Genomic DNA, 15,570 nt, shown 5'->3' on the forward strand with positions numbered 1-15,570 from the left:
AACATAATAATAGAGCTCACAATATAGGACCTCACAACACTCAACCCACAGTATAAGAACTCACACCACTCAATAACAGCATCCTTAGCCTGCATATAAAAATTTACTATATATGTAAACATTAGTACAAAACAATTTGAGGACTGAATTCACTCAACCCACAATAAGCTACAGAAAGTGTTTGTTTCTCACAGCACTCAACTCTCAAGAGAAATCCATAAGCACAGCAACTGCAAAGATGAGCAAACAATTAGGAAACAAATTTTGCTCTCCTTCACTCAACCCTCATGTAGAGAAACTCACATCACTCAGCAGCCCTCCCATTCCTGACAGAGGAAAGGGGCTTCAAAACATTTTCAGGCAAATTCCAATGAGATAGAAACCAGTTATCCCCTGGAGATCTGGGAAAGGTATTAACAGAAAGTAATCTCCCCCTAACAATGTGAATAATAGATTTGATAACAACCTGTACAGGTTTAGAGACATTACTGAACTTCCTGTTATTCCTCTCAAGCCAAAGATTGTAAACAGTGCACATCAAAGCCAACTTAAGGACATTAGCTCTGAGAGATTTACCCTTAGTTTCTCCTGTAGCATGAGTAATGATCCCAGGCCAATGAAGATCTGGCCAGTTAACATTGCATTTACCTTGAATAGCATGCCAAACATTAGAAGAGAATAGGCAATCAAAAAAGAGGTGAGAGTGACTTTCATTGGGATCCTGGCAAAAGGAGCAGGTTGTGATCACACCAAAAGCAGACACTCTATCACCAGTATTAAGCCTCTCCTGAATAGCAAGCCAGACAATAAAGCTAACCTTAGGTATTTTATGGGAACCCCAGACAAAATCATGCCAAGCTACTTTGGCAAACTTACTTCTCCAGTGGTGCCAAGTAGACTTGATGGTGAATTCCCCATCAGAAGTGAGGGTCCAACTAATAAGGTCATTTCTAGAGGAATCAGGTCTACAACTCTCAGGAGTAGACGAGATCCACTCTTGAATTTCCCATGAATTAGGGAAAGGCCAATGCCAAGAGTTACCACGAACAATTTGACTAACTTTGGTCTCACTATTAAAGCCAGAATCATACTGAATTCTATCCCCATATCTTTCCCAGAGGGGCCCAAAAGGATGCCAATTATCATACCAAAGGAATGTGGAGTCACCCTTACCTATCTTGTGGAGAATAAGAGGGGAGACAATATTCCTAAGAGACAAAAGCTTCCTCCAAACCCAAGAAGGGTCACTAGGAGTTTTTCCATGCCAGAAACTTCTACCCTTGAGTAAGTACGATTTTACCCATTGGCACCACATAGATTGTTCCCCCCCGGAAAATAGAAACCAAATGTGTTTGAATTATCAAGTGTTCAATTATCAAGTCCAAAAGGGTGAATTTGAATTCGCTTTAATTTGCATCCTATTTCTGTTTCTTTTCTCTAACTTTCTCTTCTAGATCTCATGGAGAAAGTTTCTCTCTAACTCTCTCTGTCCGTCTCCAACTTCTCTCTTTTGTTCTAGGACTAATAGTTTCACTAGCTTAAGTGGCTAAGTTTAACTCAAACTGATCTCCCTTAGCCTCCAAGAAAGATTTTACAGAGTAATTGTACCTTAACGATATTAGTTGGACCTGAGCACATCATTTAAGGATTTCTAAATCGCCCAAGTGTTCGATTCTCAAGTCCAAAAGGATCAATTGGTTAATTTTCATTCTATTTCCTTTCTTCTCTCTAATGTTCTCTTCTAGTTATGAAGAAGAATGTTTCTCTCCAACTCTCACCGTCCTTCCCCATCCTTCTCTCTTTTGTACAAGGAACTAATTAGCTTATCCAGCTATTAGTTTCTTTAGCTTAAGTGGCCATGTTTAACTCAAATTAATCATGCTTATCCACGAAGAAAGAGAATTTACTGAGGAATTGCAGTTTAACGATATTAGTTTTACTTAAGCAAATGACTTCATGTTTTTTAAATCACCTAAGTGTATATATCTCAAGTCCAAAATGATGAATTGGAACTCACTTTAATTTTCATCCTATTTCCCTTTCTTTTCTCTAACTTTTTTTTGGGTGAATAAGTCATAAATTAAAAACACAGAGAATTACAAATATACAAGGGGCATGCCCCAGGCCCTAACCAAAGAAACAAAGAAAACAAATGAACATAACCAACCTAGATCAACACGCTAAGGATACAAAAGAACCAAAAATAAACATGCCTAATGAACAGTCCACACACACCGACACAGACCCGAACATACAAAAATGTTCATATGTCCCATAATAAACATATGGGAAATATGAACACAATCAGCCAGGTTTGGGACCATACAGACCAGCTTAAACATGCACATCCCGCAGTTAAAGCATAAGACCAAAAAATACAGCATGCAATCATCAGACTTTGATAACCAAATAATAAAATAAATAATAAACAAAAAGTTCATCACGTTCTGGGCATTTCCAGCAGCCATAGTTAGCAAAAAAACTGAAGTCCATCTCTTGGCTGTCCCATTTAGCAGAGAACTTAGAATGCTATTCACAGATAATGCTCCTGTGCAAAAGAGGAACATGTCGAAAGAAGACCAAGGATAGCTCACAAGCGTACCATAACCCACAGTACGAAACCCAAAAAGCAGCAAAACAGAAATACCGTGCACATCCCGCACGGATAGGCCAAAAAGAATTAAACTTAGCAAACCATCTATAATGTCCAAACCTAAGAAGACAAAATAAACGAAAAGAAAGACAATCTTCCCACCAGAGGCGCTACAAGCAGCCATAACCACACACCAAGAAACTTTTAAAACCGAGGCAATTGTACCAGCAGACCAGCAATACCCATAGAGACACAGCTGACCTCCCATGCCACCCATGCCTTGCTTACACTCTGTAGTAAACCCTGCATTGTGTAACTTGAAGACATTACAACCAAATGAAGAAAGAAAACCATGCTTCAGGAACATAATAATAGAGCTCACAATATAGGACCTCACAACACTCAACCCACAATATAGGAACTCACACCACTCAATAACAGCATCCTTAGCCTGCATATAAAAAATTACTATATATATAAACATTAGTACAAAACAATTTGGGAACTGGATTCACTCAACCCACAATAAGCTACTGAAAGTGTTTGTTTCTCACAACACTCAACTCTCAAGAGAAATCCGTAAGCACAGCAACTGCAAATATGAGCAAACAGTTAGTAAACAAATTTTGCTCCCCTTCACTCAACCCTCATGTAGAGGAACTCACATCACTCAGCAGCCCTCCCATTCCTGACAGAGGAAAGGGGCTTCAAGACATTTTCAGGCAAATTCCAATGAGTAAGAAACCATTTATCCCCTGGAGATCTGGGAAAGGTATTAACAGAAAGTAATCTCCCCCTAACCATGTGAATAATAGATTTGATCACAACCTGTACAGGTTTAGAGACATTACTGAATTTCCTGTTATTCCTCTCAAGCCAAAGATTGTAAACAGTGCACATCAAAGCCAACTTAAGGACATGAGCTCTGAGAGATTTACCCTTAGTTTCTCCTGTAGCATGAGTAATGATCCCAGGCCAATGAAGATCTGGCCAGTTAACATTGCATTTACCCTGAATAGCTTGCCAAACATTTGACGAGAATATGCAATCAAAAAAGAGATGAGAATGACTTTCATTGGGATCCTGGCAAAAGGAACAGGTTGTGATAACCCCAAAAGCAGACACTCTATCACCAGTATTAAGCCTCTCCTGGATAGCAAGCCAGACAATAAAGCTAACCTTAGGAATTTTATGGGAGCCCCAGACAAAATCATGCCAAGCTACCTTGGCAAACTTACTTCTCCAGTGATGCCAGGTAGACTTGATGGTGAATTCCCCATCAGAAGTGAGGGTCCAACTAAGAAGGTCATTTTTAGAGGAATCAGGTCTACAACTCTCAGGGGTAGACGAGATCCACTCTTGAATCTCCCATGAATTAGGGAAAGGCCAATGCCAAGAGTTACCACGAACAATTTGACTAACTTTGGTCTCACTATTAAAGCCAGAATCATACTGAATTCTATCCCCATATCTATCCCAAAGGGGCCCAAGAGGATGCCAATTATCATACCAAAGGAATGTGGAGTCACCCTTACCTATCTTGTGAAGAATAAGAGGGGAGACAATATTCCTAAGAGACAATAGCTTCCTCCAAACCCAAGAAGGGTCACTAGGAGTTTTGACGTGCCAGAAACTTCTACCCTTTAGTAAGTACGATTTTATCCATTGGCACCACATAGATTGTTCCCCCCCGGAAAATAGAAACCAAATGTGTTTGGCAATAGCAGCCCTATTCCAAATCTCAATGGATTTAAAACCCAGACCGCCCTCATTTTTAGGAGCACACACCTTGTCCCACGCAACTTTAGCACTATGCTTTTTGAGCTCAGTACCAGACCAAAGAAACGCCCGAAGGATACTCTCAATCTCCTTAACCACCTTCTTAGGAAGGATGAAAAGAGAAGACCAATACACTTGCATAGAAAAGAGAATGGTCTGAATGAGCTGGCCTCTTCCAGCATATGACAGAATCCTGTTAGTCCAGCTCTTAACCCTTTTAGTGATTCTATCAGTGAGTTGGTTACAGTCAACCGCTCTTAACTTAGTAGTAATGAGAGGAACCCCAAGATATTTAACAGGGAGGGTCCCTTCACTAAACTTAGCAACTCTAAGGATCGACTCTCTCAACTCATGGTTGCAACCAGAGAAGTAGATATTGCTCTTGTTAGAGCTAGGAGTAAGGCCAGAGAGACTACTAAACTCATCAAGGCCAGCCATGATAAGTTCAACCGTGGGGACATCCCCTCTACAAAAAATCATAAGATCATCAGCAAAACAGAGGTTAACAATTCTAGTTTTGTCACACCGCCAATGAAACTTGAAAGCCGGAAGATGAGACTTTTCAGCAAAAATCCTAGCAAGAATTTCCATGGCTAGGACAAAAAGGTAGGGGGACATGGGATCACCTTGTCTAAGCCCCCTAGCACCTCTAAAATAGCCATGCAGGCTACCATTGATACTGATAGAGAAGGAAGGGCTAGTAATGCACGCTTGTATCCAAGACACCATAATAGGAGGAAAGCCCATAGCTCGAAGAATGTCAATGATAAACTCCCATCTAACGCTATCATAAGCTTTCATAATGTCCACTTTCATGGCACACTTAGGGGTAGGGGAACCTCTATGGTACCCTCTCAGCAGCTCTTGGGAAAGGAAAATATTATCAGATATTTTCCTACCAGAAACAAATGCGGACTGAACAGGATCAATCAGATCAGGGAGAACTGTTTTAACCCTATTAGCAATAATTTTCGCAATGCACTTGTAAATGGTATTACAGCAAGATATAGGCCTATAGTCCCCAACTTTTACAGGGTTAGGAACTTTAGGAATAAGAGCGATAATGGTACTATTGACTTCAGAGAGTAACCGACCAGACTCAAAGAATGTTCTAATGGCTTGGGTGACCTCTCTACCAACAACATCCCAGGAGCTCTTAAAGAAGCCAGCAGAAAACCCATCAGGGCCAGGGGCCTTATTGGGTTTTAACGACCAGAGGACTTCTTTAATCTCCTTATCAGACACAGGACTAGCAAGCAACAAAGATTGGTCATGAGATAGCTTAGTTTTCACCAGAGAATTAATCCTAACAAAACCATTGTAGTGATCATCAATAGGCTTGCCAAATAAACCAGTAAAGAAGCTAATGAAAGCATCTTGAATATCCTCCGGCTTAGTAGTTCTAAGCCCATCATGACTCTCAATACAGAGAATTTTACCCCGATTAATGTTGCCTTTAATAGACCTAAAGAAAAACTTGCTATTACTATCCCCCAAACCAAGCCACTGGATCCTAGACTTTTGGCGGGCCAAGCTTTCTTCAGCAGCACTAAGATCCACATACTGTTTGTAAAGACTCTTTTCAAGTGTTTGTAGAACAGGATTGCCAGGATCCTTATCCAACTTCCACTGAACAGAATTTAACTCCGAACTCGTAGCCAGGACTCTAGTAGAGATATCACTAAAATCCTTTTTGTTCAAAGCTTTAAGACCAGGCTTCAAGTCGCGGAGTTTTTGACAAATACGAAACATAGGAACCCCAGGGATATACTGGTTCCACACCTCAGACACAGTAGGAATAAAGTTTTCATGGTGAGCCCAAAAATCAAAAAACTTAAATGGTTTCTTAAAAGAGGCCCCATCAGTAGAGACAGTAACCACTGCCGGGGAGTGATCAGAGACAGAAGAAGGATGAAAGTAAGCAGAGGAAGCTGAGAAAGAATCAAGCCACGATTCATTCACCAGAACTCTATCAATTTTAGTTGCAATATAAGCCCCACTGTCTCTTTTATTAGCCCAAGTGAATTGGCAACCACCATAAGATAAATCCACCAATTCAGATTGAAGGATGTGAGAATTTAAAGCTTCTTTTTCACTAGACCACACAGATGAGCCACCAAACTTCTCAGACCCATACCGAATAGCATTAAAATCACCTAACATAATCAGAGGGTCTTTGGACAGCAGACAAGCGGTCCTGACCATGTATTCAAAAAACTCCTTCCTAACAATATGCCTATTATCGGTATAAACAAAACAGGCTTTAAAAGCAGCATCTTTCGCAAAATCAGTGATTTCACACAGCAAAAATTGATCAGATGACTCAATTAACTTAACTGAACAAAAAGTAGTATCCCAGCATACACAAATTCTCCCAGTTTGAGTAGGAAGTGAGTTAGTCAAAAAGGACCAATTATTTAAACAAGATGATAAAATACGATTTTCATTTGTAGCTTTTATTTTGGTCTCCAAAATGCCCAAGACCTTAATATCTTCACGGTTCAAAAATTTTTTAACTTCTTTATGCCTAGAAGGGTCATTAAACCCTCTAACATTCCATGATGCAATTTTAAAAGTCATTGGAAACAACAAAAAATTTTACTAACCCACTCTCAAACTAAACTGGGACTTACCTTTGTTTCTTCTTCTGGCTCTTTTTGCCCTTGCCAGAGGAGCTACTTTTTGCAGATTGAGTTTGTTTTGCCTGCTCTTCTATTGGAACAACTTTTTTTGGTGTAGTACCCTTTAAATTTTCCACTTTCTTGATTAGCTCTGTATCATGTGGTAGGACCAACTTAGTAAGCGCCATCAACTCCTTCTGAAGCTCATCCAGCCCCTCAAGGGTGGGAACAGACTGCTCCCCAGGACTAACCCCCTGATCAGTTTCCTTAAGCCCCTCACTTAGGTCCTCCACTTCCACTGCTGTAGGTGGAAGGCTCTGACCAGTTTCGTGAGTTTCTTGAGTAGCCTCCTCTTGCACTTCTAGTTGCTCCAAGGTAGGGTCCCCCACCTTCCTTTTACCCTTGGCTTTCACTGTACTCCATCCCGGATCAGGGTGATCTTCAGTCTCCTTTTGAAGGGAAATCAAATGGGCTACTTGGGTCTTCACACACTTAGTAGTATCATGACCAAAAGCTATGCAGTGGTCACATTTGGGAGGAAGCCCTTGATATTCCACGTGGATAACCACCTCTTCACCCCCGCAGTTGGCTCTAAACATAGACGGCAGTGTGGAACTAGCATCAGCTTCTACACAAACTCTAGCAAAAGAAACCCGGCTTCCCTTCTCTGTAAGATTATCCATAAACAACGGAATTCCCACTGCACTCGCAATACGGCTAAGCCCATCACTGTCCCAGTATTCAAAGGGGACATTAAAAAATTTAGCCCACACAGGGACTTTAGTTGCTTTTTCCTTAGTCAATTTCATCATCCTGGTCCACTTCTTGAGAAAGAGATTGAAGCCCCCTATGTACCATGGACCCCCTTCAAGGACAGAGCTACAACAGTCTGGATTATCGAAGATAAAGAAACTAAATCCCTCAGTATTAACCAGAACTTCTTTCAACCCCTTACTTTTCCACAAACCAAAAGCACTATTGCGTAAATAGTTGAAAGAAACTCCCTTATCCAGAAAATAACCCACCAAACACGAGTCCCATTTTTCTAAAGGATTAGGTCTAGGGGGCAGATCCACACTAACAGCACCCTCATTACGAATTGGTGGAACATACCTCAACGGAACATTGGACCGAAGTGAAGGCGACGCTATTTCTGCCCAGGATTTGGTGTTTGGTTGCCCGTGACCACCCCCGCGTCCTCTCCCTCCTCTACCTCCTCTGACTGCAAAACTACCTCCCCGAGGAGGATCAACCTCATCACGAACCTGTACGGGCTCCTCAGAGGGGTTCCGATCATATACCACTTCAATCTGATGAACTCCGATGGACGGAGATCGGTTGTCTTCCATCGTGGCAAGAGACGGATCTGACTGTAACGTCTCCGTTTCCCCCTGAGCGCGAGAATCACTACGATTTTTTGCCACTACAATGCTATCCGGAAGATTTTGAAACACAGATTGGACGCTATCCATACGATCTGACCAACGGGGTGGATCTACACCTTGGATGGTTGGTGTAGCCTCCCCTTTCAAACGCCTCAAACGATCTGCAACCCTTTGAAAATCCTCCTTCGAAACGAGATCTAGCCCTCGAGTCGGATGATGTAGAGTTTCAACCCTGGGAACAGGAACAACAGTGAGATCCACTTCGGAATCGCGATCTAGATGAGAAGTCGCCATCGGATCCATCTCACACTCACTCAATATTTCAAACTGATTTTTCGTAAACCCTAAAGCGTCAGTCGGATTTTTTAACACTTCACCCCCCAAAAGCGGAAGATTCATATCCGCCAGAGATGGGCCCCCAGAATTAGCCATTTCATTTACTTCTACCATCGCATTCAATGAGGAATTGAAACCCTAGAAACACAGAGTTTCTAGAGAGAGGTAGGAGCTTCTCACTCTAACCCATCTTGGAAGATGAAAATCTTCTCTAACTTTCTCTTCTAGCTCCCAAGAAGAAAGTTTCTCCCAACTCTCTCCGTCCTTTCTCCAGTCCTCTCCCTCTTCTTCTAGGAACTAATTACCTTAGGCAACCAACAGTTGCATTAGCTTAAGCTGTCAAGTTTAACACAAACTAATCTTGCTTAGCCTCCAAAAGGGAGAATTTATTGAGTAATTGTAGCCTAACGATATCGTTTAACTTTCTCTTCTAACTAAAACTAACCATGCTTATCCTCCGAGAAAAAAATTAACTGAGTAATTGTAGCCTTTTTTTTTTTTGGTGGACAAGTAATTGTAGCTTTACGATAAAAGTTTAACTTAAGCAACTCATTTAATGTTTTCTAAATCACCTAAGTGTTCAATTCGCAAGTCCAAAATGATGAGTTTGAACTCCCTTCAAATTTCATTCTGTTTCCCTTTCCATTCTCTAACTTTCTCTTCTAGATCTCAAGGAGAAAGTTTGTCTCCAACTCTCTCCGTCCGTCTCCAACTTCAATCTTTTGTTCTAGGAACTAATTGGCTTGGGCAACTTGTCGTTTTATTAGCTTAAGTGGCCAAATTTAACACAAACTAATCTTACTTAACCTACAAGAAAGAGATTAGAGATTTTACCGAGTAATTGTAGCTTCACCTGATTTAAGGTTTTCTACATCACCTAAGTGTTAAATTCTCAAGTCCAAAATGATGAATTAGAATTCAATTTAATTTTAATCCCGTTTCCTTTTCTTTTCTCTAACTTTCTCTTCTAGCTCTCAAGAAGAGAGTTTCTCTCTAACTCTCTCCGTCCTTCTCCACCCTTTTCTGTTTTGTTCGAGGAACTAATTAGGTTTGGCAACTTATAGCTTCATTCTCTTAAGTGACCATGTTTAACTCAAACTAATCTTGCTCAGCCTCCAAGGAATAGAATTCACTGAGTAATCGTAGCTTGACGATGTAGTAAAGGAACTAATTTAATGTTTTGTAAATCCCCTAAGTGTTCAATTCTCAAGTCCAAAAGCATGAATTTGAATTCGCTTTGATTTTAAACCTATTTTCTTTTCTTTTCTCTGACTTTCTCTTCCAGCTCTCAAGAAGAAAGTTCCTCTCCAACTGGCTCCGTCGTTCCACACCCTTCTCTCTTTTGTTCTAGGAACTAATTAGGTTAGGCAGCTAACAGCTTCATTAGCTTAAGTGGCCGAGTTTAACTCGAACTAATCTTGCTCGGCCTACAAGAAAGAGAACCTGCAGAGTAATTGTAGCTTAACGATAACAGTTTAACTTAAGCAACTCATTTGATGTTTTCTAAATCACCCAAGTGTTCAATTATCAAGTCCAAAAGGGTGAATTTGAATTCGCTTTAATTTGCATCCTATTTCCATTTCTTTTCTCTAACTTTCTCTTCTAGATCTCATGGAGAAAGTTTCTCTCTAACTCTCTCTGTCTGTCTCCAACTTCTCTCTTTTGTTCTAGGACTAATAGTTTCACTAGCTTAAGTGGGCTAAGTTTAACTCAAATTGATCTCGCTTAGCCTCCAAGAAAGAGATTTTACAGTGTAATTGTCGCTTAACGATATTAGTTGGACTTGAGCGCATCATTTAAGGCTTTCTAAATTGCCCAAGTGCTCGATTCTCAAGTCCAAAAGGATCAATTGGTTAATTTTCATTCTATTTCCTTTCTTCTCTCTAATTTTCTCTTCTAGTTATGAAGAAGAATGTTTCTCTCCAACTCTCTCCGTCCTTCTCCATCCTTCTCTCTTTTTTTCTAGGAACTAATTAGCTTATCCAGCTATTAGTTTCTTTTGCTTAACTGGCCATGTTTAACTCGAATTAATCAGGCTTATCCACGAAGAAAGAGAATTTACTGAGTAATTGTAGTTTAACAATATTAGTTTTACTTAAGCAAATGACTTAATGTTTTCTAAATCACCTAAGTGTATATATCTCGAGTCCAAAATGATGAATTGGAACTCGCTTTAATTTTCATCCTATTTCCCTTTCTTTTCTCTAACTTTCTCTTCTAGCTCCCAAGAAGAAAGTTTCTCCCCAACTCTCTCCGTCCTTTCTCCAGTCCTCTCCCTCTTCTTCTAGGAACTAATTACCTTAGTCAACCAACAGTTGCATTAGCTTAAGCGGCCAAGTTTAACATAAACAAATCTTGCTTAGCCTCCAAAAAGGAGAATTTACTCAGTAATTGTAGGTTAACGATATTCGTTTAACTTAAGAACCTCATTTAATGTTTTCAAAATCACCTAAGTATTCAGTTCTCAAGTCCAAAATGCTGAATTTCAATTCACTTTAATTTTAATTCTATTTCCTTAAATGAGCATTAATTTTAATGCTAGGAACTAATTAGGTTAGGCAGCTAACAGCTTCATTAGCTTAAGTGGCCGAGTTTAACTCGAACTAATCTTGCTTGGCCTCCAAGAAAGAGAATCTACAGAGTAATTGTAGCTTAACGATAACAGTTTAACTTAAGCAACTCATTTGATGTTTTCTAAATCACCCAAGTGTTCAATTATCAAGTCCAAAAGGGTGAATTTGAATTCGCTTTAATTTGCATCCTATTTCCGTTTCTTTTCTCTAACTTTCTCTTCTAGATGTCGTGGAGAAAGTTTCTCTCTAACTCTCTCTGTCCGTCTCCAACTTCTCTCTTTTGTTCTAAGACTAATAGTTTCACTAGCTTAAGTGGCTAAGTTTAACTCAAACTGATCTCGCTTAGCCTCCAAGAAAGAGCTTTTTTTTTTTGGGTAAGTAAGTCATAAAATAAAGACAATGAAAATTTACAAGTTTACAAGGGGCATACCCCAGGCACGCCCAACAACAAATAAAAAGAAATATAACCAACATAAACTACCACTGCAACCCCTAAAATAAGGGGAACAAACAAGAAACAACAGGAAACCTGAAAAACCCCAACTCTGCCCTTATATCCTCTTTGTCCTCAAGTAACCCCTACCATCAGAGATAATAGATGAAAACTTGAGGTGGATATATGGGCAAAGATACACACAAAAAAAACACCACAAAGCTAATAAACAAAACAGACACACAAACCAAACAACAACCCTCAAGCCTAGTCAAAGATAATAATCAACCCCACAAGCCACCAAACTCCACTGCCGATAAAAACATGGAATCCAATAAGCAACCCACTCCTCACAGCCGTGACATCCAAGCCCCTTAACTAAAGCCATGTCGGAGGATAAAATCTACCCCATGAGAAATCCCAGCAGAGTCACATGAAGCTAGCACGATCGAAAACCATAAGCCACGGACCAAGGAGTTGAAGTGAAAAGACGGTAGCCCCTTAGCAACAAACCAATGCACAGCCAACAAAAGCATGAGATCAATCATCACATCCCCCAGTCCCTACCTTGGTAGATCACAAGCCTCAAACCCCACGGTAGTGGGCCCTACACTCCATGTCAGGCGTGGCACTGCGATCAATTAGGACGGGTCACATGAAGACAAGAAGCAACCAGAAACCGGTAGCTATCCTCCCGCTCATCTCCCAGTCTCTAACTCGGTTGGTTATCAAACCACTATTCCCCATAGCAGTGACTCCCCAATCACTCTTGGCGGAGATGGCTCAAAACCAACCTCATATCGAGTCACATGAGGATCACACAATCAATCATCAAAAAATCATTAACTATACATAATTCACTGTAAAGAGTCTAAACAAGAGAATATCCAAAATGAACCCAATAACAGAGCCCATCTGCCCACAATATAGTGGCCCACGGACAGCCCAAAATTAACCAAAACCGTGGGCCCCCACTAAAAAGAACCGTAGGCCAAAAAACCCGTGGGTCAAAACCCACATAACCAATTACCAAAAAAGTAACCCTATCTGCTCCATGTGATAACCAAATTTACCACGAAACTCTGAGTATATCAACAATAAACAAACTTAACAAACTTTATATGCAAATGACAGCCAGAAAAAGCTACCCATCTTGGGCCCCACGTGAGCAATAAAAAAACCACAAACCAGCCCCTTGTTTATTTTGAAACCGGCTTCAAATTCAAGCGGGAAAGCTGGGGCCAGCACAACAGATGTAACAAGGTGACAGAACACCTACATGCTACCTGCCCAAAAAAGAACACCTACACGCCAAAACCAACGTGCACTCCACTCGCCTTTGGCATAGCTATTATTCTCTACAACCGGGGCCGAGAAACGCCGGAGAGGAAGCACAACAACACAGCCGGAGGTAAACCAGAACAACCCAGAAGCAACGCCGGAGGTAAACCACAACCCAGCAGCTACAGCAACCTTGCCACAGACACGACGGCTCTGGACAGCAACCCAACGCCGGGTAACACAGAAATGGCACTGCCGGCAAGAGCCCAGGAACCACCATAGAAACCAGGCATCATCTCCGGCAAACAGTCCACTGCAAAGCAAAACCCGCAGCGACAAACAACAGTGGCACATCCGAGCATAAATCTCGAGCAACCTGTTATACAGCAACTCAGTCTAGCAATCTGTTATAAACCGGTGCTTCAATCATAGCGCAAGGCTAACCAAACACCAAACACCAACTCAGTCTAGCAACTCAGGCTGCCATTAATGAAGCTTAAAGCTATCAAACACCAAAGCCGAAACTCCGCAGTTCACACCGCACCAGCATTGGCACCCATCATCGGCGTATAGACCTTCGGCAAGCCCAAACTGGCAACGGTGAACAGACCAGCGCCAGGAAATGATCCCATGCCGGAACAAGAAATGCATTCCAAAACGCTGGACTCCAGTCGAGAACACTCACCGACTTCGTTGAAGACCGGTTGCAACAACTTCAACATGATCTGAACATCCCATCTTGAAACCCAAGCTGGACGGATCAGACATGAAAAGAATAATAACCTTCCAGCCAATATCTGAGATATGGCCGTAACAAAAGGCACTAAAACAGCACCACAACCTAAACTCACACAACTCACTCTAAGGATAACAAAACCAGCCGGAAAGATTTCACCGGAATGGTAACTCACACAATACACATTCTCCCTCAAGAGGAGAATGTAGCTTAACGATATCTCAGAGTAATTGTAGCTTAACGATATTAGTTGGACTTGAGCGCATCATTTAAGGCTTTCTAAATCGCCCAAGTGCTCGATTCTCAAGTCCAAAAGGATCAATTGGTTAATTTTCATTCTATTTCCTTTCTTCTCTCTAATTTTCTCTTCTAGTTATGAAGAAGAATGGCCGTTTCCTGTTTTAGGTCCCAGAAATGGTTCAGTTTTAGAAAAATGGAATAATTTTTGAGAGAATTAGTCAACCTCAGTAAAAATTCTCAAAAGTCGTTTTTGCAAACGGCCACTGTTCAACGAGCATTGAACCCACTCTCGAGATGCACAACCTCAGATTCGAAGGAAAATTGCCCCTTACTTGAAGAGAGCTGCATGGCAACAGAAAGTTGCCCCTTGTTTGAACGGCACCGCGGCGCATTGAATGGCAACGGTAAGTTGCCCCTTGTTTGAATAACGCCACAGCGCGTGGTATGGCAACGGAAAGTTGCCCCTTGTCTGAATGGCACTACAGCGCATTGCAATCAACCCTCAGGGTGATGATCACAACCGAATTCTCGGATACAGAGAAGACAAAGATGACCAGAACCATCACATGGACACAGTCGGATTTGAAGTGTTTTACGGCTGGACTTCAAAATGAAGTTGCCTATGTATCCCAAAGATGGGAATCAAGCCTTACGTAGTTCGGGGTAAGGTACATTCGGCTATTTAACCTTCACTTTTTTTGCGCTCTAACATTTGCCAGGCCGCCCTTTGCGGGTTTTCAACCTTGCGAGCTATGTTTTTCTTCTTTTCAATTTTTGCGTTCTTTTCTTTTCTTTTCATTTCTTTTTTGATTTTCTTTTTTTGTTCTTTTCCTTGCATCTTTCTTTTTTGTTCTTTTGTTCTTTTCTCTTTTTTGTTCTTTTTCTTCTTTCCTTGCTCTAACTTTTGTCTGGGCCGCCCTTCCGGGTTTTCGGCCCAGCGAGCCTCTCAAAGGTAAAAGTATAGCTTTGTCTGGGCCGCCCTTTGTGTTCTCTTTTAGTATATCCATCATACCTGTTCACATAGTGCATCTATCACACTTTGTGTTCACTTTTAGTGTATCAATCACACTCTGTTCACATAGTGCATCTATCACACTTTGTGTTCTCTTTTAGTATATCCATCATACTTGTTCACATAGTGCATCTATCACACTTTGTGTTCATTTTTAGTGTATCAATCACACTCTGTTCACATAGTGCATCCATCACACTTTGTGTTCACTTTTAGTATATCAGTCATACTCTGTTCACTAAGTGCATCTATCACACTTCGTGTTCACATTTAGTATATCAATCATACCCTGTTCACATAGTGCATCTATCACACTTTGTGTTCTCTTTTAGTATATCCATCATACCTGTTCACATAGTGCATCTATCACACTTTGTGTTCACTTTTAGTGTATCAATCACACTCTGTTCACATAGTGCATCTATCACACTTTGTGTTCTCTTTTAGTGTATCCATCATACCTGTTCACATAGTGCATCTATCACACTTTGTGTTCGCTTTTAGTATATCCATCACACTCCGTTCACATAGTGCATCTATCACACTTTGTGTTCGCTTTTAGTATATCCATCATACTCTGC

At 40.9% G+C, this 15,570-nt stretch overlaps 1 protein-coding gene across 1 annotated transcript in view; it reads right to left on the reverse strand.

Annotated features, from left to right (window-relative positions):
• Positions 1-13,183: 13,183 nt before the first annotated feature.
• LOC145821839 (uncharacterized) overlaps positions 13,184-15,570 on the reverse strand; it is a 161,563-nt gene continuing 159,176 nt past the window's right edge. Inside the window, exons 5-6 of the mRNA XM_082918412.1 lie at positions 13,546-13,798; positions 13,184-13,377 (exon numbers count right to left, since the gene is read on the reverse strand). Coding sequence (XP_082774538.1) covers positions 13,184-13,377; positions 13,546-13,798 — 447 coding nt within the window. The remainder of the gene's footprint in view (positions 13,378-13,545; positions 13,799-15,570) is intronic.

The sequence above is a fragment of the Camellia sinensis genome, chromosome 3 (genome assembly GCF_055761805.1).
Source record: "Camellia sinensis isolate YWXY chromosome 3, ASM5576180v1, whole genome shotgun sequence".
In the NCBI taxonomy this organism is placed as follows: Eukaryota; Viridiplantae; Streptophyta; class Magnoliopsida; order Ericales; family Theaceae; genus Camellia; species Camellia sinensis.